This window comes from Mobula hypostoma, chromosome 7 (assembly GCF_963921235.1).
Source record: "Mobula hypostoma chromosome 7, sMobHyp1.1, whole genome shotgun sequence".
NCBI lineage: Eukaryota > Metazoa > Chordata > Chondrichthyes > Myliobatiformes > Myliobatidae > Mobula > Mobula hypostoma.
The window spans coordinates 144,996,323-145,023,293 of NC_086103.1; the positions used below are offsets into that span (position 1 = coordinate 144,996,323).

The window sequence follows — 26,971 nt, forward strand, 5'->3', positions numbered from 1 at the left end:
TATATGCACATGCAGTTCAACTCTTTGAGTGATTATGCAAAAAGTTTGAAGTTAATAACTCATCTCCTTCTACCTTAGGCCACGAATTTATCAATCACCCCTGATGCATTATTAACTGATGAGTTACTAACCTCAAACTTTCTGCATAATTACTCATGTGCATGTAACAAGAGCTGTATAACTCATCTCCTTCTACCTTAGGCCATGAACTTATCAATCACCCTTGCTGTGGACACTTTCTGGAGATCCAAGATCCGTATGCTTCACGACCGCTGGACTAATTGTGTAAATGTAGAAGGGGACTATGTTGAAAAGTAAATGTGCTAGGTTTTCTAAAATTGACTCCTTCTACCTTAGGCCACAAACTTATCAATCACCCCTCGTACCACACCCAATCTAAGATAGCCTTTCCCTGAGTAGGCTCAAGCACAAGCTGCTCTAAAAAGCCATCTCATAAGCATTCAACAAATTCTCTCTTGCAATCTGATAACAACTCGATTTTTCCAATCCCCTTGAATATTGAAGTCCCCCATTACAATTGTGACATTACCCTTATCCAGCTTCCTTTGCAATCTCAACCCCACATCTTGGCTACTATTTGGAGACCTATATATGATTCACATAAGTTTTTTTCACCCTTGCAGTTTCTTAACTCTACCCACAAAGATTCAACATTCTCTGACCCTATGTCACATCTTTCTAAAGATGTAATTCCATCCCTTACCGATAGAGCCACATCACCGTTTATGCCTTCCTGCCTGTCCTTCTAATACCAAGTGTATCCTTTGATGTTATACTCCCAACTAATGACCTTCTTTCAGCCACGACTCAGTGAAGCCCACAACATCATACTGACCAATCTCTAATTGCACCGCAAGTTCGTCCACCTTATTCCGAATGCTACACACACTTAAATGCAGTACCTTCAATCCTGCATTCTTGGCCCTTTTGAATTTTGCCTCTGTGGTACAATTTAACTCTTTGCTCTGTCTGTGTTTGCACCCAATCATTGGCTTGTCCTTCCTTACATTCATATTACGTATTACATCATCTACTTGTAAACCTGGTGGCTCATCCTCAGCTCTACCATACTGGTCTGCAACCCACTGCCATATTAATTTAAACCACTCCCAACAGCTCCAGTAAACCTGCCCACAAAAATATTGGTCCCCCTCGGATTTAAGTGCATGTCCCACCTGCCCCAGAAGAGGTCCCAATTATCCAGACATCTGAATCCCTGCCCCTTGCTCCAATTCTCAATCTACGCATTTATCTGCCACCTCATCCTATTCCTATCCTCACTGTCGGGTGGCACAGGCAGCAGTCCCGAGATTACTGCCCTTGAGTTCTTGCTCCTCAGCTTCCTTCCTACCTCCCTGTATTCTGTTTTCAGGGCCTGCTCCCTTTTTTCACTTGTGTCGTTAGTATCAATATGTAAAAGAAGTTTAACTGTATATTGTAAATTAAGAATCGTGTATTTTTCATTCATCTTGTAGGATCCAGTTACTGGTGACGACGAACCTTACTACCCAGGTACTCTGCGACGTACAAAAATGCTACTCTCACTTTTGGTAGGGATGCTGATGGTAAGTATCGGGTTCTTGACTTATCCTTTTCATTCATTTTATAGATGAAATGTGTGCTCTAGGTAATTACCATATGAGGTTATCTCCAGAGTTTCTATTATTGTTCTGAATCAGTGTAAAGTAGCAGACTAGTGATCAGTCATCCGTTAGTCTTGTGAGACCATGGATCTGCATCTGGAAAGTCTTCACTCTCCAGGGCGCAGGCCTGGGCAAGGTTGTATGGAAGACCAGTAGTTGCCCATGCTGCAAGTATCCCCTCTCCACGACACTGATGTTGTCCAAGGGAAGGGCATTAGGACCCATACAGCTTGGCACCAGTGTCGTCGCAAAGCATTGTGTGATTAAGTGCCTTGCTCAAAGACACAACACGCTGCCTCGGCTGGGGCACCAACTCACGACCTTCAGATCGCTAGTCGAATGCCATAACCACTTGGCCACGTGCCCACAGTCATCTAATTTTACACTTAAGTATGGCAAGAATAATTCCTTTCATTTTCTTTCCCCCCAAACCCAACTGCAATGCTTTCTTCAAGACAATTTGTTTCTCAGTTATTAAAGAGCTGTGCACACTTTTTGTTAATCTAAATATTTCTTTTCTTTTTCAATATTTTTTATTAATTTCTATATAGACAAATACAGGGTACAAGAAGATATATATTATAAGTTAAAAAAAAATACCAAATACATTATGTTTGAATCACACTTGCGATCTCAATACCCTATATTCATATAAATTAAATTAAATCATAATATTGAAATACGATAATTTATTGTATAAAAAAAATCTAAACCCACTACCAAGATCGAAGCTGTTTGGTAAAGAAAGAAAAAATGAAAAAAAACCTTATCATATACTGTAGTGAAATATGTTATTAGCCAACATCTGTATTTTAACAGCAAATCAAAGGTTTTCTAATGAATAAACTCTTGTTGGGCTTCCAGCTGGGTACAAGTATCAATTATAACTAATGTTTCGCTGACAAACTCTGCCATCTTCATTAGGGATGATGCCTGGGCATGTCTAGTCTGGTGGTATTTCTCCACTGTAGTCTGTCCCTCCTGATTGGTTAGTCTTCATCCAATCAGGTGTCCGCTCTCCCACCTTGTTTACAATTGAATTCCAGTTCTTCGAGCAAGACCTTCATCTTTGTTAAAATTCTTTTCCTCTACTTTTATTTCAATGGCTTCCTTTACCAGGCAGTTCCAAAAGCCACCGGCGCAGCACAGCAGTTTTGTGCAGTCGAAGTCAATCCTATGGCCATTGTGAATGTAGTGTTCTGCAACTGCTGATTCCTCTGGGTAACCCAAATAGCTACACCTCCTGTGTTCCTTGATGTCGGTTTCCACCGTGCATCCCCTCTGGTAGATAGACGCTGCTCCGTGTTCACAGGGAATCCCGTAAACACCAGCTGATCTGAGTCCTAGGTCATCTTTGACCTGCATAAGCTCTGATTTGAGATTCCTTATGGGTTTGTGGACGGTGCTAATCTATAATTTTTAGGACCCTGGCGATCCTTCCGGACACCAGAATTTAAAAAAAAAATTTCTATTTATAAATATCAATCTTATATAGAAGAAATATCAAATCATGACCAGCAAATATTAAGGTTGATAATAGAATAGTTACGAGGACACCACTTCAGAAGTTTCCAGTTTTTGTTGCCTTGTACAAATGCCTATAAAGTAATTATCAGTTAAATATGAGCCCATAATATCCATCTTACGTTATCCCTCAAATATGCAGTAGGTGTTTCTATTTGGTTACCAATGGACAAAAGAGCTGAAAGGTTGTGAAGGTTGAGCAACAATTTAAGGGTGACATAGTGTCAGACCGTAAAAACTTTGGACTTGTGTATTAGTTTTCAAGTAGCTAAATATTAATTAACAAACGCAAAATAGCGCAGGCATTCTCAGGTCTTCAGATGGCAACAGTTCCACACATAATTATCCCTAGTCTTGAAATTAATTTACTGGTCCTGTTGATACACAGGAGATTATACAATGTAGAAGATCTATTGATCTCCCAGCTTATGTAAAATGAAAATGATAACGCCAGAAGAACGTGACCATCCATAAGATATGTTATACAGCTACTTTGGAATCCCAGGGAGGGGCCTGATCTCACCTCCATTTTGGTGCTCTGTGGTTGACTGCAGATAACCTATGAACATATATGAGGTTTCCAATCACTTCAAAGTTCAAAGTAAATTCATTATTGAATAACATATACACATATACAGTATGTCACCATTTACAACTCAGAAATTCATTTTCTTGTGAGCATACTCAATAAATCCAATAACCATAAAGGAATCAATGAAAGATAAACTGTGCAAATACAAAAAGAAAAAAAACCCAAAAATAATAAATAAATAAATAAACAAACAAACAAGCAAGCAATAAATATTGAAAATAAGGTGAAGAGCCCTTAAAAGAGAGCCCATAGGTTGTGGGAACAAGTCAGTCATGGGGCAAGTGAAGTTGAGTGAAGTCATCCTCTCTGGTTCAGGATCCTGGTTGAGGGGTGATGACAGTTCCTGAACCTGATGGTGTGAGTCCTGAGGCTCATGTAGCTTCTCTCTGATAGCAGAAGAGAGAAGCCTGGATGGTGGGTGTTCCTGATGTTGGATGCTGCTTTCCTGCTACAGCTTGAGACACCTAATTGCTGCTTTGTTTCAATACAGGTCTTTGCAGTAATTGCTAGTGTCACTGCAGTGGTTATTTACAAGACCTGGATAAGAATTAGAATTAAAACTTCCAACTCATTTGTCAGCTTTTTGTTGACCACTGTCGGTGCCTCATTTCTAAATGTGGTGTCCATTATAATCTTGGGAAAGGTAAGCTTTCAATTTATCCTCCTATCTATAGACACTAGGTGGCCACTTTATTAGGTACACGTGTTTGTTAATGTAAATACCTAATCAGCCAATCATGTGGTAGCAACTCAATGCATAAAGGCATGCAAACATGGTCAAGAGATTCAGTTGTTATTCAGACCAAACACCTGAATGGGGAATAAATATGATCTTAGTGACTTTGACCATGAAATGATCGTTGATGCCAGATCAGGTGATTAGAGTACCTTAGAAACTGCTGATCTCCTGGGATTTTCAGTCTCTAGACTATTCAGAGAATGGTGCATAAAACAAAAACTTGCAGTCAGCAACAGTTCTGTGAGTGAAAATGCCTTGTTAATGAGAGAGGTCAGAGTAGAACGGCCAGACTGGTTCAAGCTGACAGGAAGGCGACAGTGACTCAAATAACCACACAATACAATTGTGGTGTGCAAATGAACGTCTATGAATGCACAACATGTCAAACCTTAATGTGGATGGGCTACAGCGGCAGAAAACCACATTGACAGCTGAAAAGCTGGAAGCAGACCTTGCTCTGGTCTGCACCTATTAATCTATAATAGGGCATGATGTTTCACTCCTTCATGTTGCACTCCCCAGGAAAGCCTTCTGAATTTAGTGGAGGTAAATCGGGGCCATTGGCTATGAGTACTGGTTAGCCCAGGGTAACAAGACCTCACCACTGCTTTATAAATCCAGATTTTGGTACAAAGGCATCTCTCATGACAGACTAGTTAATCTGCCTCGGACTTTGGTTGGCTAATAGCTATACAGTGGTGCTAGAAAGTTTATGAACACTGTAGAATTTTCTCTATTTCTGCATAAATATGACCTAAAATGTGATCAGATCTTCACACAAGTCCTAAAACTAGATAAAGAGAACCCGATTAAATAAATAACACAAAAACATTATATGTGTTCATTTATTTATTGAGAAAAATGATCCAATATTACACGTATTTGTTGGAAAAAGTATGTGAACCTCTGGAGTAATGCCTTCTGCAAAAGCTGTTTGGAGTCAGGTTACTGACAGAGCCTGCTCTTCTCAAGAAATAGGGCATGTTTATGTGCACCATGCTCCGATCAAAACAACTTTCAGAGGACCTTAGAAGAATAATTCTGGAGATGCATGAAGCTGGCAAAGACTACAAAAGCATTTTGTAGACCTGAGTGTTCATCAGTCCACAGTAAGAGAAATTGTCTACAAATGGAGGAAACTCAGTACTGTTGCTACTCTCCATAGGAGTGGGCATCCTGCAAAGATCACACCAAGAGCACAATGTTCAATGCTGAAGGAGATGAAAAAGAATGCAAAGGTAACAGCAAAAGACCTGCAGAAATCTCTAGAACTTGCTGAAGTCTCCGTTCTTGTGTCCGCTACAAGAAAAACACTGAACAAGAATGGTGTTCATGGAAGTACACCACAGAGTAAAACCACTGCTCTCCAAAAAAAAAATCATTGCTGCATGTCTCAAGTTTGCAAAAGACCACCTGGATGTTCTACAACATCTCTGGGACAATGTTCTGTGGACAAATGAGACAAAAGTTGAACTTTTAGGCAGAAGTGTTTGGTGGGAAAAAGGCACTGCACACCAACTCCAAAACCTCATCCCAACTGTGAAGCATGGTGGAAGGAGCATCATGGTTTGGGGCTGCTTTGGTGCCTCAGGGTCTGGACAGCTTGCAGTCGTCGAGGGAACAATGAATTCAAAATTGTATCAAGACATTTTACAGGACAATGTCAGGGTAGCAGTCAGTCATCTGAAGCTTAATAGAAGATGGATAATACAACAAGACGAGTAAATCAACAACATAATAGTTTACAAAGAAGAAAATTCATGTTTTGACATGGTCCAAGGGGGCCACACCCATTCCTGAAAGCAGAGGCTCATGTTCTTTTTCCAACAAATACATGTAATATTGGATCATTATTTTCAATAGATAAATTAACAAATATAATGTTGTTGTGTTATTTATTTAACTGGGTTCTCTTTATCTAGATTTAGGACTTACATGAAAATCTGATCACGTTGTAGGTTATATTCATGCAGAAGAAGAAAATTCTACAGGGTTCATAAAATTTCTAGAGCCACTGTATACTAACCATCAACAATTGTCATGTATAAGAAGATAAAGCAATTTGTGGCACTTTTTCTTCATATATAATATCTTTTGTTGTAGGTATATCATATAATTGCAGTTAAAATGACAGATTGGGGTAAGTATATTCAGTATTTATACATATTTCTAATACTGTACTGTATTTAGTATCTCAGTTCATCTTTGAATAGAAATGAGTAACAATGTGCTGAATTACAACAAACAAAAGCAATATTTTCATATAGAAAATCTCAAATCCCTTATTGACACTTCATAATGTTGGTAGGATATGCTTTCCATTTTGACCATTCTGTACATTATTTTTTAAAGATGAAAGGGTGGGAGAGTCAGTAGCGTATTTTAAGAATAAACAAGAGTGGACAAAGTTTATAAAAATATATCCTAGTGGCTGTATATGCAGCAACACTAGAAGTGACTACAGGTATGTTGTAACATGCATTGATGGCAAGGCTGCAAAAAGCAAGAAAAAATTTGGTAATGAGTGGGTGCCGCTGCATTGTAGCAGAAATTTGTATCATTGCACAGAGTATACAGACTTTATTTCACAGCCTCCTTTTGATTATAAACAATAGTCAGGTTTATGGATATGATTCCTTGGCATTTTTCAAGATAATTTTGATCATCGACAAACTTGGATATAATACAATTAGTAATTTCAGCTAAATGGTTTCGTGTAGATTGTAAATACAGTGGATTCCAGTTAATTAGGGCACATTGGGACCAGTATGTTTTGACCCAATTAGATGGCTGCCCCAATTAGCCAATTAGCCAATGTTTCATGGAAATAGTTAAAAAGGTATCAAAAAAGAAAGTACTGTTTAAGTGAACAACAAGTTATGTATTTAAATAAAATACAGAACAAATTAGAATACTAAATATAGTATCATAAACTGTATTAGTTCTTAATAGCTACTGACAGAGGAATTTATCCAGTGTATGCAGCCATGTTCTTTTGATCAACTATGAATGAGCAAAATCAGTGCAAACATCTAGGGCAGATCATACAATTTGCAATGATTGGATCCTCCAAATCTTCAAGTTCATTGTAATATTCAAGATGATTGTCAATAACTTCAAGTTCTCCATTGTCCCTACCTTGTTGAAATGATGAAATTACTTCATTTCACTCCCGACCATATCCGAATACTTCAAACAGCAGTGAGCAAACCAGTTCTGAATTGTCTTACTGCTTATTTCTCGCCAACTATCAGTGATGAAAATCACTGGTTTTTAAACACAAACACACACAACTGACTCTATTTAGATAATATTCACTCTAAGCACAGTGTAGTGTGTAATGGCCATGCAAGTTCATTAGATTAGATTAGATTAGATTCAACTTTATTGTCATTGTGCCGAGTACAGATACAAAGCCAATGAAATGCATTTAGCATCTGACCAGAAATGCAAAGAATAGTGTTATTTCCAAAATAACTGCAAATAAAAAAATTTCTACAGCACACAAATATAAAAGTACTGAGACAGTACAATACGGATGCAATACTGCTTAGCACTGTGATGAGAGGTTCAGCAGTGTCACAGCCTCAGGGAAGAAGCTCTTCCTGTGCCTGCTGGTGCGAGAGTGGAGGCTCCTGTAGCACCTACCGGATGGGAGGAGAGTAAAAAGTCCATGGTTAGGATGAGATGCATCCCTGATAATGCTTTTCGCCCTGCAACTAACGCTAGTTCCATAGAAACTGCCTGGCCTGCTGGAGCATTCCAGCATTTTGTACGTGTTGTTTGTATTTCCAACATGTGCAGATTTTGTGTTTCTAGTTAGAAACTGTTCAGCAACAGTTTCCCGCCATTGTTAAGCGGCATACTGTCCCAGATAAACAAAGTGACTCGCAGTTATGTTCTCGATTAGTTTTTGTTCTTTAAGTGTTGTCCTAAATAAGTGGCTGCCCTGCTTAACCGGAATCCACTACAGATCAAAACTGCATTCTCAAGTTACAATCTGCCAACCTGAAAATGGCTTGTTTTCTCCCACTCTGTATTTTCTGTCTGATAACCCATCATTGTCCTTTTTAATATATTACCCTCAATCCCATGAGTCAACCCCTTATCTGGCATCTTATTGAATCCCTTCTGAATACCCAAAAATGTTACGTCCACCGGCTCCCGTTTCATCAACAAAGCTCCATAGAGACAAGAGCTATTCACTAAAGAGAAAATAAACTTTTGAGAATTTTACATTTTGCCATGAAATAAACATACTGTATTTTATTGAAGCTGGCATGAATCAGTTTTGACTAACAAGCTGTCCTTTCCTTTACAGAAAACTACAGGACTCAGACTAACTATAATGATGCTCTGATACTAAAACTGTTTGCCTTCCATTTTGCTAACAGTTATTCATCTCTATTTTATATTGCTTTTCTTAGAAAGGTAGGTAATAGAATGTAGAATATCTTCGCAAAATCTGGTTTCATTTCTATATTAAGTGTAAACCATGACTTTATTACCATTTATTTATAGAACAATCAGAAGTTTTTTCAAATGATTGGACTACCTGACTTCGAAGATAACTGTGGAGACTTGAACAATTGTGTATCAGAACTTAGCGTTCAAGTTCTTATACTCATGATCTGCAAACTATGTCCCAAGTTCTTGACAGATATTTTAATACCGTAAGTTGTTACAGTGCTGAACTTTTGCTATGTCAGTTGTACCTACAATGAGAAAACCTGATTACAAAAACTTACATTTTATTCTAATACTTAATCATTTAGCTCAAACTACAGCTGAATAGAAAGAAGATTCTTTAATTAATATGCTACCGTAATGTTTGAATGACTCGGAGTACTTCACACCCAATGAGTTTTTTAAGTGCAATCACCTATTAGGCTGTAGAATTTAGGCACAATCATCTGTAAGTGGGAATTATATTGGCATTAGTGACTGACAGGAAATGGACAAATTGGCCAGAATACTGGAAAGAATCCCTGTTGTCTTTTTAGAACTTGGACATGTTTTGCATCCAACTAACCATTGAGCAATGCAGCAACAGAACGATGGGACCACAGTACACCCAGCTCTCTGAAATATTTTCATTTGAAAACAACAAGAGAAACTGACTCTCTGGTCTGCATCAATACTATTATGTCCTTCTCCAGGCAACCCACACTTGGTTATTTACATCTACCTTTATTGTTCTGAAACAATGGTCTGCTGAAGTGATTCACAAGAAAAAGAGAGAGGTGTATAGCAGGTATAGGCAACAAGGAACAAATGAGGTACTTGAAGAGTATAGAAAATGTAAGAAAATACTAAAGAAGGAAATCAGGAAAGCAAAAAGGAAACATGAGGTTGGTTTGGCAGAGAATGTGAAAGTAAACCCGAAGCGTTTCTACAAGTACATTAAGAGTAAAAGAATAGTAAGCGACAAAATTGGTCCCCTAGAGTATCAAAGTGGTTGTCTATGTGTGGAGCTTCACGAGATGGGGGAGATCTTAAACAATTTTTTTGCAACAGTATTTACTCAGGAAAAGGGTGAAAGGAGAAAGGTTTAGGAGGAACATTAGGGGGAACTTTTTCACTCAGAGGGTGGTGGGAGTGTGGAACAAGCTGCAATCTGACGTGGTAAATGTAGGCTCACTCTTAAGTTTTAAGAATAAATTGGATAGGTACTTGGATGGGAGAGGTCTGGAGGGTTATGGACTGGATGCAGGTCAATGGGACTAGTGGAATAATGTTTCAGCACAGACTAGAAGGGCTGAATGGCCTGATTTCTGTGCTGTAGTGTTCTATGTTCAAAGTACTATTAAAGTGTTAAATATGTTTTCAATATAACTTCATGCTTTTTTAATAATCTCATCTAATCACCATTGATCCATTTGGAAACATACTTTACATGACTGCCTTAAGTTGGAATACATTCAGTGCCATCTTAGTAGCTGAAGTAATCAGAATGCAATAGCTTATTTTTGTTGTCCTAGTAGAACCATAGATTCTTCATTCCAACAGGGAGAAATAGACATGCTTATCTTTCAACCCTTCAGTACTGTTATTGTATAAAAGTAAGAAGAATTTAGGACTCACTGTCAAAATCGGATAAACCACAAACAAAATATGCAATTTATTGTGCTAATAGATTATTTACCTTACAGATGGATGAAGAAATTGAAAAACAAAATCAAGCGAAATAAAGGCCTCTCTTTACCACCACAAAAGCAGATGACACTTTCGTCTGTGGATGATTATATTATTAAAGAATATCTGAAACCAGATCTTGGTGATTTCACGTTGGGGGAATACACAGAAAAGGTCATACAGTATGGTTACCAAATGGTAGGACTAATCATATTACCAAACAAATTAGAACAAATGATGTTGAAGAAGCAGGTTGGACAAATGAAACCTTGCAAACATTTGATTTTGAGATTATAGAGTGACTTTTTTGTCCATGTTTGCCTTTTCTTTCATTTTTATTTCTTAACAGTTACTTTGGTTTTTTTAAATTCCTCTCTCTTCTTTCTCTTTAAATAATTTGGGAACCTGAACATTATTGTTCTCGAGTTTACTGATGGTGATTTTACTACACCATCTGTATTCAACTAACAATTGAGAATCAATCCAAAACCACCATTGTGGGAAGGGCTGAAACTCAAAGGAAAAACGTAACAAGCATTTAAAAGCACATGGAAGGCATCCTGGGGGACTAATTTAAAATGTTTGAGGGTATACCTTACTCTGTACTTTGTTAAAGCCATGACTCTGAGAGGTCCAAATTGCACTTGCTGAAGGGTAGAATGGCATTAAAAGGTATTTTGAACAATGTATAGATAAAAGCTATAATATAAGACATAGAACACCCTCAGCATACTGTCAAACCAAAGTATTAAAGCGCAGGTGAGGAGATTCACCTCACCATCACTTTGTCATTTTAGTTTGTCAAACAGCTGTGATAAGGAAAATATTTTATACAGTAAAATGATGTCCTATTTAGTTAGTGGAAAAAAATGAGGCCTCAAATAAAAGTCCTATCAACTGATATAACTTGCCTTCTTTAATCTCCTGATTAAAACTTCCATATAAAGAGATGATACTTATATTTGAAAGGTGTGATGATTTAGTATAACGTTGCCAAATACCTTGGTGTTGAACTTATTCTCATTGAGTTAATTTTATAAATAAAATTCATGGTAGTGAAATATTTGAAAACGGTTCATGTAAGAAAAAAATTGGTTTGAAAGTGAACAGACTGAGTTAGGGGAAAATATTTCCTTAAGCCTACTAAAACATGAGTAATTTGAATAATATTAATACTGGTCATTAAATTCAGTTTTAAGTGTTAATTATTTTATCATGGTAAATCATTCATTAAACTCCAATTTTCTTTTCAGCTTTTTTCGATCTCATTCCCTCTGGCACCACTTCTTTTCTTTATTACCATTTTATTTGACATACATGTGGATGCCAAGCGGCTGCTATGGATGTACAAACGACCAGTCGCTTTCATGGCTCAAGATATTGGTAAGATATTTAACAATGTCATAAGGAAGGAACACTTGAATTTGATGCCACTAATAATGAATAATTGGTTTTACTGCATAGCTCAAAAGTAATCAAGTCATGAGATAGATAATGTCATGGAAGGACTCAGAGCACTGTTACTCATTTGAAATCTAACATTCTCTACTCTCATCCTTAATCATCTTTTCCATTTCTTAATGCAATCCAGATTAATTAGCACAAAGTTAGATCACTTACCATGATCTTCACTCAGGTCCATACTGTATTACTGGAGTACAATCAACTTTATACCAAAAGCAACATATGAACTTTCTGTATTTTTCAATTATACAGGACTAAGAAATCAAATTAAATATTTTGGAAGTTTGTAGCTTTAAGACAGGGACTGATAAATGGTAAGTATTAATCACACTGCAACAACGCTAGGCAATGGCCATCTCCAACACAAGAGAATGTCTGCTCTTGACGATCACTGAGTAATCACCACCAACATTTGAGGAGTAGTTGACCAGAAACTCTCTTGGATTGATATTCTGTGGCCAGTGACTTACCTCCTGGCACCCACTGTTACCTGACCCCCATCTAAAATATTAATTCCCTCTGCCACCAGCACCTCCACTTCTGCTGTGTACACCTATTTATAAAATGCACTGCAACTGGTTGTCAAGGCAGCTCTCATAACTCCTCCTAAATAAGTGACATCTACCAGCAAGGAGCAGCAGGTGAATGAAACACCACCATGGGCAGATTTCAATCCAACAGACTCAGAAAAGCATTTCCAAGCTTTCGTTATTGTGGTTCTAAATCTTGGAGTTTCCTACTCAATGGCACTGTGGGGGTAATCAAGCTAGAAAGACTGAAGCAATTCCAGAAGGCTGGTCATACATCAGCTCCATGACAATTAATGGTGGTCAATAAATGCCAGCCTTGACAGTGAAGCCCAGTTCCCAGAAAAGGAATAAATAAGCAAACTTAGTAATAATGCTTATTGAGGGTTAAGTTTGCAGCCAAGAGAATGACTACCAATGCCATGGCTCCAGAGAGTAATCTCCTGCTTCAGGGAGAGTAACCATCCCTGAGCCAACATCCAGGAAAGACCTTCTGCCCCATGGCTCTAGCAGGGAGCATTACTTCCTATTCCAAGGTTCCAGCAGAGGGCTCCAGCCAAGGGTAGTGAACACTTTCCTCTGGGTTCTGGCCAGGAAAAATGCAAACCACCCCAGGGCTCAAGTCAGGAATGTGACCATTTGTTCCCAACATCCATACATCCTGGCCAAAACTCCACCTGGGGGAGACACCTCCAGATTCTTGGAGCTCGAGCCGGATGAGCAAACATTAACTGGGAGAACATTTTGCAGGGGTAATCAAACATCAAATCTGAAGTTGGTATGAATGTTGGTGGCTGAAGGAGGAGTGGGATGAGAGTTGGGGTTGTGGTGTTTGTGGAGCAGGTCGTTTGCAAACTGCAAATACGACTGCACGTAATCAATAGTTGATTATTTTATTGAACCCAACATTCAATGTAGAAAACCTAATGTACTTGGATTTTCCTGCATATATACATTCATTCCAAGCAGTAATTCTTATTAACTGTAAGTAATGAATTACTTCAATGGAATGTCTTAATGATATATGAATAGGCTGTAGAATTCCGTGGAAAGTCTATACCAATGAGCCAGAAACTGAATTTCTTATATTGTCAATCTATACTGTTATAAATCGGTAGTATTTTAGATGTTTTTCTGTAGATGTTTTATTGACTGCTCTTATCACAATTGTACGATATACTGTATAATGGCATTAGTATAAGTAATGTAAAAATATAAAATTTCATTTTATTCAGGTCATTGGCTGACTGTTTTAGATCTTATAAACGGAGTGGCAATAGTGACCAATGCCTGCCTGATTGCTTTCAACACAGAATATGGGAGGGAGAGACCCTTTTATGAACAACTGATCATTCTAATAGTTATTGAGGTACATTATTGCTCTTAATAAATCACACTTTAAATAATTACTACAGAATCTCTTTATTTTAATGAGTTATTGATATGGTTTTGGTAGTTCTTGGTAATTACATAAGATGAGACTTGTTTACGGGGGGGTGGGGATGTACAGGCTGCCTTGTGGATATTGGGGGGAATGGGCAAAGAAGTGGCAGGTGGAATATAATGTAAGCAGATGCGCGGTGATTCACTTTGGCCCAAGGAATAGAGGCGTGGAGTATTTTCTAAATGGGGAGAAAGTTCAAAAGTCAGAAGTGCAGAGGTTCTTGGGAGTCCTTGTGCAGGATTCCCTACAGGATAACTTGCAAGTCTGAATCGGTGCTAAGGAAGGCAAATGCAATGTTACTTCTTATTTTGAGAGGACTAGAATATAAAAGCAAGGATGTAATGCTAGGCTTGATAAGCCACTGATCAGACTGCACCTGGAGTATTGTGAGCAGTTTTGGGCCCCTTATCTAGGAAAAGATAAGACCTTAAGATACAGGAGCAGAATTAGGCCATTTGGCCCATTAAGTCTGCTCCACCATTTCATCATGGCCGATCCAATTTTTTTCTCAGCTCCAGTCTTCTGCCTTCATATCTCTTCATGCCCTGACCAATCAAGAATCTATCAACCTCTGCTTTAAATACACATAATGCCTCCACATATGCCTGTGGCAAAGAATTGCACAGACTCACTACTCACTAGCTAAATAAATTCCTTCTCATCTCTGTTTTAATAGGGTGCCCCCTTTTTTTGAGGCTGTGTCCTCTGTTCTTAGACTCTCCCACCATAGGAAACATTCTCTCCACATCCACTCTATCAAGGCCTTTCACTATCCGATAGGTTTCACTGAGGTTACCCCTCATTCTTCTGAATTCTAATGAACACAGCCCAGAGCCATCAAATGCTCTTCATGTGACAAACTATTCAATCCTGGAATCATTTTCGTGAACCTCCTTTGAACCCTCTCTAGTTCCAGCACACCCTTTCTAAGATAAGGGGCCAAAACTCCTCACAATACTCCAAATGAGGTCTCACCAGTGCTTTATAATCTCTCAACATTGCGTCCTTGCTTTTATATTCTAATCCTCTTGAAATGAATGCTAACTTTACATTACATTGCTTCCTCACTACAGAATCAACCTGCAAATTAATCTTTAAGGAATCCTGCACAAGGACTCCTTAGTCCCTTTGCGCCTCAGGGTTTTGTATTTTCCCTCCATTTAGAAATTAGTCAAGCCTTTCATTTCTTTGACCAAAGTGCATGACCATACACTTCCCGACACCATATTCCATCTGTCATTTATTTGCTCATTCTCCTAACCTGTCTAAGCCCTTCTGTAGCCTCTTTACTTCCTCAAAATTATTTGCCCCTCCACCTATCTTCATATCGCCTGTAAACTTAGCAGCAAAGCCGTCAATTCCATCATCCAAATCATTGACATATAACATAAAAAGAATTGGTCCCAACACAGACCACTGTGGAACATGACTAGTCACCGGCAGCCTACCAGAAAAGGCTCCCTTTATTCCCACTCTTTGCCTCCTGCCTATCAGCCACTGCTTTATCCATGCTCAAATCTTTCCTGTAATACACAGACTCATAGCTTGTTGAGCAGCCTCATGGGTGGCACCTTGTCAAAGGCCTTCTGAAAGTCCAAGTACACAACATCAACCGATTCTCCTTTGTCCATCCTGCTTGTAATTACTTCAAAGATTTCCAATAGGTTTGTCAGGCAAGATTTTTCCTTGAGAAAGTATGCTGACTGTGGCCAGTTTTATCATGAGCTTCCAAGTTCCTCAAAACCACATCCCTAACAATCGACTCCAACATCTTCTCAACCACTGAGGTCAGACTAACTGGCCTATAGTTTTCCATCTCCTGCCGCACTCCCTTCTTGAAGAGTGGAGTGACATCTACAATTTTTCAGTCTTCTGGAACCATTCCAAAATCTAGTGATTCTTGAAAGATTATTACTGATGCCTCCACAATCTCTCAGCCACCTCTTTTAGAACCCTGGGGTGTACTCCATCTGGTCCAGGTGACTTATTTACCTTCAGACCTTTCAGTTTCCCAAGAACCATCTCTCTAGTTGTGGTAAATTCATGACTCCTGACACCTGGAACTTCCAGCATACTGCTAGTGTCTTCCACAGTGAAGAATAAAGCAAAATACTTATTCAGTTCATCAACCATTTCATTGACCCCATTACTATCTCTCCAGCACATTTTGCAGTGGTCCGATATCAACACTCACCTCTCTTTTACATTTATATATCTGAAGAAACTTTTGGTATCCTCTTTAATATTATTTTCTAGCTTACTTTTGTACTTCCATCTTTACCATCTTAATAACTTTTTATTCGCCTTCTACTGGTTTTTAAAAGCTTCCCAATCCTTGAACTTCCCACTCATTTTTGCTCTATTATTTGCTGTCTCTTTGGCTTTTATGTTGGCTTTGACTTCTCTTGTTAGCCATGGTTGTATCATCTTGAGTTTAGAATACTTCTTACTCTTTGGAATGTATATATCCTATGCCTTCCAAATTTCTTCCTGCAGAAAACATGTTCCCGATGTTGGGGAGTCCAGAACCAGAAGCCACAGTTTAAGAATAAGGGGTAGGCCATTTAGAACGGAGTTGAGGAAAAACTTTTTCACACAGAGAGTTGTGGATCTGTGAAATGCTCTGCCTCAGAGGGCAGTGGAGGCCAATTCTCTGGATTCTTTCAAAAAAGAGTTAGATAGAGCTCTTAAAGATAGTGGAGTGGAGGGATATGGGGAGAAGGCAGGAATGGGGTACTGATTGTGGAAGATCAGCCATGATCACAGTGAATGGCAGTGCTGGCTCGAAGGGCTGAATGGCCTACTCCTGCACCTATTGTCTATTGTCTATTGACTATTGTCTATTATCTATTGCTGCTCTGCCATCATTCCTGCCAGTGTTCTTTTCCAATCAACTCTGGACAACTCCTCTTTCAAGCCTCTGTAATTCCCTTTACTCCACTGTAATACTGATACATCTTACTTTAGCTTCTCCTTCTCAAACTTTGGAGTGAGTTCAATCATATTATGATCACCTTCCCCTAAGGGTTCTTTTACCTTAAGCTCTCGATCAATTCCAGATCATTGCACAACACCCAATCCAGAATAGCTGATCCCCTAGTGGGCTCAACCATGAGATGCTCTAAAAAGCCCTATCGTTGGCATTCTAGAAATTGCACCTCCTGGAATCCAGCACCAACCTGATTTTCCCAATCTACTGGCATATTGAAGACCCCATAACTATTGTAACATTGCCCTTTTGGCATGCATTTTATATCTCCAGTTGTAATTTGGAGGCCACATCCTCATTTGAGGCTCTTTTTACCCTTGCAGTTTCTTAGCTCTATCCACAATGATTCAACACCTTCCAACCCTATGTCACCTCTTTCTGATGATTTGATTTCATTTTTTACTGCCCACTCTGCCTTCCTGCCTTTCCTTTCAATACAATTGGACATTAAGCTCCCAGCTATAGTCTTCTTTCTGCCATGATTCAGTGATGCCTTCAACATCATACGTGCCAATCTGTAACTGTGCTGCAAGTTCATCTACCTTATTCTGTATAATGCCTGCATTCAGGTACAACACCTTCAGTTCTATATTTACCCTTTTTGATTTGGTTCACGTTTTACATTGCAACTTATCCCGTTGACAGCAATTTTGCCCTATCAGCAGCCTCTCCTCACTACCTATTGCCTCTATTTGTAAACCAGCAGCCTCATTTTTATCACTATTATCTGCCTTTCCTATGCTACTTCTTGCATTGAAATATATAAAGCTCAGGACACTAGTCACACCATGCTCAACCTTTGGATTCCTAACTTTGCCCGAGGTCTTACCAACATCTGCCTCAACAATCTCTTCACTACCTGTTCTGGCATTCTGGTTCCCGTTCCCCTGCAACTCTAAACTCCACCATGCAGCATCAACAAATCATCCTGCTAGGATATTGGTCCCCTCTAGTTCAGATGCAAGCCATCTCTTCTGTACAGGTCCAACCTTCCCTGCCCTCCCTCCTACACCAACTCCTTAGCCACATATTAAACTGTATAATCTTCCTAGTTCTGGCCTCACTAGCACGTGGCACATGTAGCAATCCTGAGATCACAACCCTGGAGGTCCTGCCCTTTAACTTAACTCCTAACTCCCTGAACTCCCTACGCAGAACCTCATCACTCATCCTACCATGTCGTTGGTGCCTATATGGACCATGACTTCTGGCTATTCATCCTCCCACTTAAGAATGCTGAGGATTCAGTCCGAGATATCCCAGACCCTGGCACCCAGGAGGCAACATACCATCTGGAAATCTTGTTCTCGCCTGCAGAACCTCCTATCCGATCTCCTAACGAACGAATCCCCCATCACCACAGCGTGCCTCCTCTCCTCCCTTCTCTCTAGAGGGTGGTGAATCTGTGGACTTCATTGCCACAGAAGGCACTGCAGGCCAAGTCATTGGGTATATTTGAGGCAAAGGTTGATACCTTCTTGATTAATCAGGGTGTCAAAGGTTATGGGTAGAAGACAGGAGAATGGGGTTGAAAGTGATGATGGATCAGCCATGACGGAGTGTCAAAGCAGACACAATGGGCCAAATGGCCTAATTCTGCTCCTTGCCCTTTGGTCTTAACCTTAGGTCTCAACATATGTTTGCACTGGTAAGCAAAAATGAATATGCCTTCCCATAGGAAAAGTTACATGATTTTGGACTGAATTTGAGGTGCTTAAAAAAAATCGTTGTTAAAAATCTCATGGACAGGAATCCAGTCCATAGGACTTTTCAAACACAAGGGATTCTGCTGATGCAGGAAATCTAAAATCTAAAGCAGCACACACAAAATGCTGGAGGAGCTCAGCTAAGAAGGTGTGAGGCAGGAAGGGGAAGGAGGACAAGCTAGAAGGTGATAGGTGAAACCAGGTGGGTGGGGGAAGGGGGCGAAGTAAGAAGCTGGGAAGTGATAGGTAGAAAAGACAAAAAGCTGCAGAAGGAGGTGGGAAAGGAGAGTGAACCACGGGAGAAAGTGAAGGAGGAGAGGCACCAGGGGAAGGTGATAAGCAGGCGAGGAGAAGAGGTAAGAAGCCTGAGTGGGAATTGAAGAAGAGGGAAGGGAAAGGGGGAAAACTATTGGAAATTGGAGAAATTGATGTTCATGCCATCAGGTTGGAGGCTACCTAGATGGAATTTGAGGTTTTGCTCCTCCTACCTGAGAGTGACCTCATCACGGTGGAGAGGAACCAATGGACCGACATATTAGAATAGGAATGGGGTAGGAATTTAAATGGTTGGCCACCAGAAAATCCCATTTTTCTGTGGAAGGAGCAGGTGTGCTCCACAAAGCAGTCCCCCAATCTATATCAGGTCTCACCTCCAGATGCTGCTTCTCTATATTGATGAGGAAGCTACCCAGGAAGTTAAATGTTGAACTGACTTCTACCTTGTCTTTCTGTCATATCTTCATGGGAACTCATTTCTACCCTGCAAGGGAATCTATTGGCGAGGTGTTGTTACGTATCTGTGAGAAAGTGAAGGATACACAGCAATAAACATTTTCAGCTCTTTTCAATCTCAGTCCCTCCGGCACCATTTTGTTCCTTTATTATCATTTTATTTGACAAACATGTGGACACCAAACAGTTGTTATGAATGTACAAACAGCCAGTTGCTTTCATGGCTCAAGATATTGATGAGATATTTTACATGTGATATAAAGAAATCTACAAATTTGATCCTTCTGTCTTTATAATGTACATCTAGACTTGATAGTTACAATGCCCTACCACACTCGAACTGCCTGTAATTTATTGTGTATTGAGCTGGGCTGAGTTTTCAATCCTTCATTTGCTGAGTTAAGTTGGCTCTGTCTTCTGTGGCCATGCCAAATGTTTCCAGATTATCTCCTTGGGGTTAACCTGGTCACGGCCTTTCTTTTCCCTGTGGGCTCACTCCCTTCCAACCCTGAAGGTCTCACCAGTGTTGCTCATCTCTCCACTTCCCAGTTGTTGGCCATATATTCAGTTGTCTGGGCACCACGTTCTGAATTTGTCTGCCTAAACCACTGCTATACCTCTCATTTATGTAACTCATTAAATTCCATTTCTTTGGTCAACCTTGCTTCCATCTTGTTTCGTCTTTGTCCATATTTGAGTAAACCCAGTGCAAACATAAATTGGAAGAATTTTCTATACAAAGATGCAATGTGAATGCAGCCTGTTGTGAATTAAAGAAGGAATTATCTTGATTTCTTTTTAGCACTTAGTGTTTGTAGTGAGATTTCTGCTATCAAATATGATACCAGATGTACCACAGCACATACAGCTAGCAATGAGGAGGGTAAGTCTCTATAATGGCAGAATACTTAATTTAAAGTCATGTAAAAAAGTTGTACCATATGATAAAAAAAATCACAACTTTGTTTTTGAATGCTGTTCCTATAGTAAGTAAGTATAACAAACAAAAATCAGTCCAGCAGTTGGACTTCACCCTATTCTGATGCCCGAACTTGTGGGCTATAGTGTCCATTCATTTAGTGCATAAAACATGTAAAATTGTCTAAAGATATTTGAAATGGCATTAGGGTGGTTTACAACCAAAACCATGCATTAGGTGGGACCTTGTTCCTGATGGAAGAAGGCTCAGTTGAATAGAGTTTCTGACAATTTGCTGAGCTGAGAAGGAAATTAGCCCTTAAAGGCTAAGCACAACCGAAGTACATTCCTCCTTTACTATTTGCCAAGTTGGAGAGAATGCAGGGGAGAGAAAGCACAGGAACCTGTGGACTAGAGGCAGGAGTAACCCATTCAGCCCCTCATACCTGCTGTGCCGTAGCTGTGGTTGATTTTATACCTCTGTGCCACTCTCAAGCACTAACCCCATATCCTGTGATTTCTCTCAATATAAAAGCTATCAAGAGATCAATATTCTAAATGCACTCAATGACGGTCCCTCCACAACCCTTTTGAGATTCAGCTCCTTATGTTGATCAGTTCTTCTCAGTCCTAATTGGCCAACTGGTTATTTAAGATTCTGATATCTGGTTTAGATGCACTGGCAAAGGAAACATCAACCGTGCACCTACTCTGTCAAGCGCCTCAAGGAAGTTGTATGTTTCAACAAGATCACCACTCATTCTCCAAAACTGGACATAGTTTACTCAGTCTCTTATGATTTATCAAACCTGATTTCCCAAGAAAAGAGAGCAAAAGCAGGTCCCTTAATTTAGTAAAAGAGAACAGGCATTCTCATCTGTGAGACAAACGCTAGGGAGGACATGGAGTTGTGGCAGGGTGGAGGGGCTGGAGCACAACAGCCCCACTAGGGCCAAAAGAACCAGACAGAACTGGCTCCATTTCAGCTGTCCCATCTTGATGTGAGCACCCCCCTCATTCAAGCAAAGCATGAATAAATATAATGTCCTGACAAAACATGTTGTGGTGAATTCAGTTCATGATAATAAAATTGTACAATTATGTTAGTGAATATCCTGACATTCAGATTATTACCTGTAATCTGTATTCCATTTAATTAGGAGAAATATCAAGTGACAACAAAAATGAAAGGTTATCCAAGCAGCCTTCATCGATTCCGATGATTCAAGCAAAACTACAACATCACTGTAAGTTTCATCTGTTCCTCTTTCATCTCTGTTTTTATGTATCTTCTCATCATCTTGTAGATAAACAAATTTAATTCTGCCAGTCTTTGTCATGCATTCTTAAATATATGGGATACAGAAATCAAAAACAACTTCCCCATTTATATAGGGTGGGGCACAGTGGTCAATATCTGTGTGTGTGTGTGTGTGTAAGCTTCATGAATCCATTATTTCCTAGGCTGCAGTCCCCAGTCAGGGTAGATGTTCTTAAAGTATCAGCTTTCATTGGGATGTAACCTTTCAAAGCAGGTGTGGATAAGCTTTAGCCTTGCCCTGTGGTGGAAGATGAGGAGACATCATGGTGTCTGAGATCAGCACCCAGGAGAATTATCAAATGGAGGTACTTAGCTCAAATCATCTGTAATGTCTGATCCATTACAGATGATTTTCATGGTAAACTTTAGTACCAGGGTTTGAATAAGTTTGAATTCTTTAATTTGCATGCAAACAGATTTTGTCTTCTGGTTGAGGTCCATATTTTCTGAAGTGCTTAGTCGCCCTTAAATATATAATATTGAGCCTCAGTATAATGAGAGCAATCTTCTCTGAAAAAAAAGAATTTCTGGAGCAAATTGTATTGTTCAGTAAATTAGACCAGCTGCTTCTGATTCTATACCACACGTGCCAGTGAGGAATTTCAATGGCAAATGAAGAGGGATCTATCTCAATCTCTAAGCAAAGCTCTTTCAAAGTGATGCTTGAGAAATTAGGTCACTCACACTGCTTTGAGGTGCTTAGGGCCTCAGATACTGCTGGATATCACTGTGCCAAGGCACACAACAATTCCTAGTACACTTTACTGAAGGCAATACATTTCTATGACAAAAGTGTGAAATACCTGGAAGTGGCACAGGCTTTGAAAGTGTTAATATGAGAGATGACACAATGAGATCTGCCATATTGACTTCTGGTCTATCACGGGATGGAAGAACTGATCATGCTGAGGCACTGAGCACTGTATAGACTTCCTTATTTAAAGGCATCCGTTAGTCTTGCGAGACCATGGATCTGCACCTGGAAAGTCTACACTCTCCAGGGCGCGGGCCTGGGCAAGGTTGTATGGAAGACCTGTAGTTGCCCAAGCTGCAAGTCTCCCCTCTCCACCCCACCAATGTTGTCCAAGGGAAGGGCATTAGGACCCATACAGCTTGGCACCAGTGTCGTCGCAGAGCAATGTGTGGTTAAGTGCCTTGCTCAAGGACACAACACATTCCCTCAGCTGGAGCTCGAACTCACGACCTTCAGGTAGCTAGTCCAATGCCTTAACCACTTGGGCACGTGCCCACACAGGTTTCCTTAACACTGAATGTAAATCATTGCAATTGTTCCTATACTGCAGATGTAATGTGTGTTACAATTGAGTTTGTGGGAAATGGGGATGGTGATGAAGTTATAAATGCAATTCGCCACTATGTCTCTTCACCCAACTATCCATCACCAAACCTTCTTTTCCTGATCTTGCTCCAGTTCCTCCTTAGTTCCTGTGGAACTCTTCCTACCCCATATAATGCCTTTATCTTTAGACAGAAAATGCATTTGATTCTAATCTTTTCCACACTCTAAACCTGAGTAGCAGCCTGTTTCTCATCTCCTATATGTGTGTGCGTATGAATATATATATAATGTGTGTGTGTGTATGTACGTGTGTGTGTGTGTGTGTGTGCGTATGAATATATATATAATGTGTGTGCGTATGAATATATATATAATGTGTGTGTGTGTGTGTGTGTGTGTATGTACGTGTGTGTATAATTTCAAAGAGCTAGCGTGTTGTATGTTGTAGAGCATGAATATCTTTACCTGAAGATCGATGCATATTTGAAATTATATGGTCAATTTCCTATGCATTTCGTTTTATATATAGGTTCTGTTTCAAAGGTAGGATCTAAGCACAACTTATCCCTGGAATTCCCAAGAACCACATGTATGGAGGAGACACCACTAAATATCAATAGATTTATGATCAATGTGCTTTGAAATGGTAATTCATTCAGTTAACAATACATTGTACTTTTCAGTGAAAGATTGTACTCGTGAAGTTATAACACATTGAGTTGATGTTGATGTTGTTATTGTATGTACAGCTGATGAAAAGAAAGTCACTAGTAAAACAGAGCTGATACTTAGTCCTTTTATGAAGGGGTTTGCTGTTTACAAAGGTGGTCCTGTTTCACCAACCCACAACCTTTATACAAATTATGGACAAAATTTTCATTTTGGCATATTGGTACTGGTAAACCTCATTGTAATTAAGATAGTCTTATCTCAAAGTTGTAATACTATATTAGTTATCGTGTTTAACATGCCTATTCAGCGGATTTTTAAAACCTGGGTTTACTTTGCACTGTTAGAAGGAATAAATGGACTGCATAAAGCACAAGAGGTGTGCAATCTGCAATTTAACCTTTTACAGACTGGTAATTCTTTTGGTAAAATGTCATCTTGTAGGGTTGTCCTCCTGGATTCTGGTTATTTGGAACACAGAAGTGTGAATTTTTGCCCCGCTTTGGTAGAATCTCCATATTTGCCCTAAAACATAACAACTTTAGTAAAAGCAGAAATTAAGGTCACCTTTTGTTCAGTGCCATTATACCGTTCATTTTTCTTTATAACTATTTAACTTCATCTTGATTCTGTGCTGTTAGAGATGAAGTGAATTTTGTAGTTTTGGTGTGTCAAAATTTGGGGAACCACTGCTCATAAATATCTATGTGGTCACGATTTGTCTCTTAACAATGTAAAACATTCTCACAAACTGAGGACTTTGCCTGCTTTAGCTTATCAGTAACAACGGAACCCCAGAATTATCTAAACTCGTTATCATGATGCAGCTGGGATTAAGTATGAGCTGTTTGCAGCATGAAACATTGTGTGACATAGACAAAAGTGGTGATGATATGTTGGAGTTCCAGTAAAAATTTGGTGCCACGGTAACATAGTGGTTAGCACGTTGGGGCGCTGGTGTTGAGAGTTCAAATCTGGTGTCATCTGTCAGAATTCTGTTTGTCCTCCCCATGGAATGTGTGGATTTTCTTCGGGTGCTCCTGTTTTCTCCTACACTCCAAATGCATACCAGTTAGTAGGTTAATTGGTCACTGTAAATTGTCCCGTGGTTAGGCTAGGGTTAAGTTGGGGGCTGTTGGGCAGCACAGCCAAAGGGCTGGAAGGGCCTCTTCCGCACTGTATCTCAATAAATAGAATAAATAAATAAAACTCATGTGTGTTCTTTTTCACTCCATGGTACTAAAAGAGCTCAGAAAGCCTTGTTCGTAAGGGTCAACGCCAGGGAGCAGATTCATTCATTCTAAAACCAAGAACTCACATCAAATGTCAATAGCTGTCCCTAAATCTTTCTGAATCCACAGTATTTTGCCTTCAATGATTGAGGAAGTGAGATTGCAATGGAACATAGCATTGCTATTGTCCCTTGTATCACAATGGTCAATGGACTTTAACACAGGAGAAACCTATAGATGTACCACCATTAAATTCTTAACCAATACTCTCCAAAGTACTCCAAAATAAAGATATTGAAGTTTTCCTTTTTATCTGTTCCATATTACCTTCAAGTACACATCTGCATCCTGAAACTTGTTTAATAGCCCACTATGTCAATCAGACAGCCAACATGGGCTAAATTATTTAACAGCTCTGACTGTATATTTCAAAATCATCAGACTGAATTTGTCTGTTTCGGAAGGAACACTCACTTGATTTTTCTGGAACCTTTTCATTGTCTAGATAAACTATATACTGTAGATATGGTGGACTGGTCTGACGCTATGAGATGATGGCCTTGTTCCAATAAAACTTGTAATCTGTACTCGTTTTTGACTATTCCATTCACAGTTACCGCTCGTGTTTCCTTTTGCACTTAATGCCTGAAACCCAAGAGTTTTCACTGCCATTAGAGTCTGGATTTTAATTCAGTTGATTGTCTTCTCTACTCTTGTTCCTGACGAAGGTTTAACTTTCTGTTTTGGTCAAAGTAACTGTTTCTTGTTGCATGATTGCATTTTAGTCAATTGTTTATATTGAAATATTAAAGCAGCAGTATAAGAATGTTCTAAAATACCCTCTGCCCTGGCAGAAATACCTTTGCAGACTTGTAAACAAACAACTGAGGCCAAACGCTACTTATTTTGTTAAAGTATTAAAAGACTTTAATTTGACAATGGGAAATGTCTCTCCTTTTTGGGTTTTAAAATAGTAAAAATCCTTCAAAAATGTCAATGATTTTCAAAAGTTGCACTTATTTTTCTTCTAATGGAGAGCCTGAGATGGAAATGTATTAAGATATACAAAACTATGATGGGAACATAATGGACTCCCACAGAGTCACATCTGCCAGAAGTGCATGCGGCTAGGTGATATGGAAGACCGTGTAAGGAATCTGGAGCAGCAGCTGGATGACCTTCAACTCATAAGGGAGAATGAGGCAGTCATAGATGAGAGCTACAGGGAGGTAGTCACACCTAGGCTGTCGGAAGCAGGTCGTTGGGTGACAGTCAGAGGGGGGAAAGCGAAGGTGAGCAGACAGGTAGTGCAGAGCACCCCTGTAGCCATTCCCCTAAATAATAAGTTTACCGTCCTAGATACTGTTGGCGGGGACGACCGACCAGGGGTGAGCCACGGTGGTAGGGCCTCTGGCACTGAGCCTGACCCTGTGGTGCAGAAGGGTGGGACGGAGAAGAGGAGAGCTGTCATCATTGGAGACTCTATAGTCAGGGGAGCAGACAGGAGATTTTGTGGACGTGAGAAGGACACCCGCATGGTTTGTTGACTCCCGGGTGCCAGGGTCTGGGATGTCTCTGACCGGGTGCACGACATCCTGGTATGAGAGGGAAAGCAAACAGTGATACATGTTGGGACCAACGACATAGGCAGGAAGAGGAATGAGGTCCTGAAGTGTGAGTTTCAGGAACTAGGCAGAAGGCTGAAGAACAGGACCTCAAGGGTGACGTTCTCAGTATTGCTGCCAGTGCTACATGATTGTGATGGTAAGAATTGGAGGCGATGGCAGTTGAATGCGTGGCTGAGGAGTTGGTGCAGGGGGCAGGGTTTTAGATTTTTGGATTATTGGGATCTCTTCTGGGGAAGGTGGGACCTGTACAGATTGGATGGGTGCACCTGAACTCGAGGGGGAGTAATATCCTTGCAGGTAGGTTTGCTAGCATGGTTCGGGAGGGTTTAAATTAATTTGCAAGGGGGATGGGACCCGGAGTGATAGAGTTGTGAAAGAAGTGCATGG

General features: G+C 39.8%; 1 protein-coding gene across 1 annotated transcript in view; it reads left to right on the plus strand.

Annotated features, from left to right (window-relative positions):
* Window positions 1-25,843, plus strand: part of LOC134349954 (anoctamin-7-like) — a 73,012-nt gene extending 47,169 nt beyond the window's left edge. The window contains exons 12-22 of the mRNA XM_063054907.1: window positions 1,497-1,586; window positions 4,271-4,423; window positions 6,623-6,659; window positions 8,841-8,950; window positions 9,041-9,192; window positions 10,672-10,852; window positions 11,908-12,037; window positions 13,881-14,014; window positions 20,319-20,399; window positions 21,595-21,681; window positions 23,585-25,843. Of these exons, the coding sequence (XP_062910977.1) occupies window positions 1,497-1,586; window positions 4,271-4,423; window positions 6,623-6,659; window positions 8,841-8,950; window positions 9,041-9,192; window positions 10,672-10,852; window positions 11,908-12,037; window positions 13,881-14,014; window positions 20,319-20,399; window positions 21,595-21,657 (1,131 nt within the window). The 3' untranslated portion in view covers window positions 21,658-21,681; window positions 23,585-25,843. The remainder of the gene's footprint in view (window positions 1-1,496; window positions 1,587-4,270; window positions 4,424-6,622; window positions 6,660-8,840; window positions 8,951-9,040; window positions 9,193-10,671; window positions 10,853-11,907; window positions 12,038-13,880; window positions 14,015-20,318; window positions 20,400-21,594; window positions 21,682-23,584) is intronic.
* The last annotated feature ends 1,128 nt before the right edge of the window (window positions 25,844-26,971 follow it).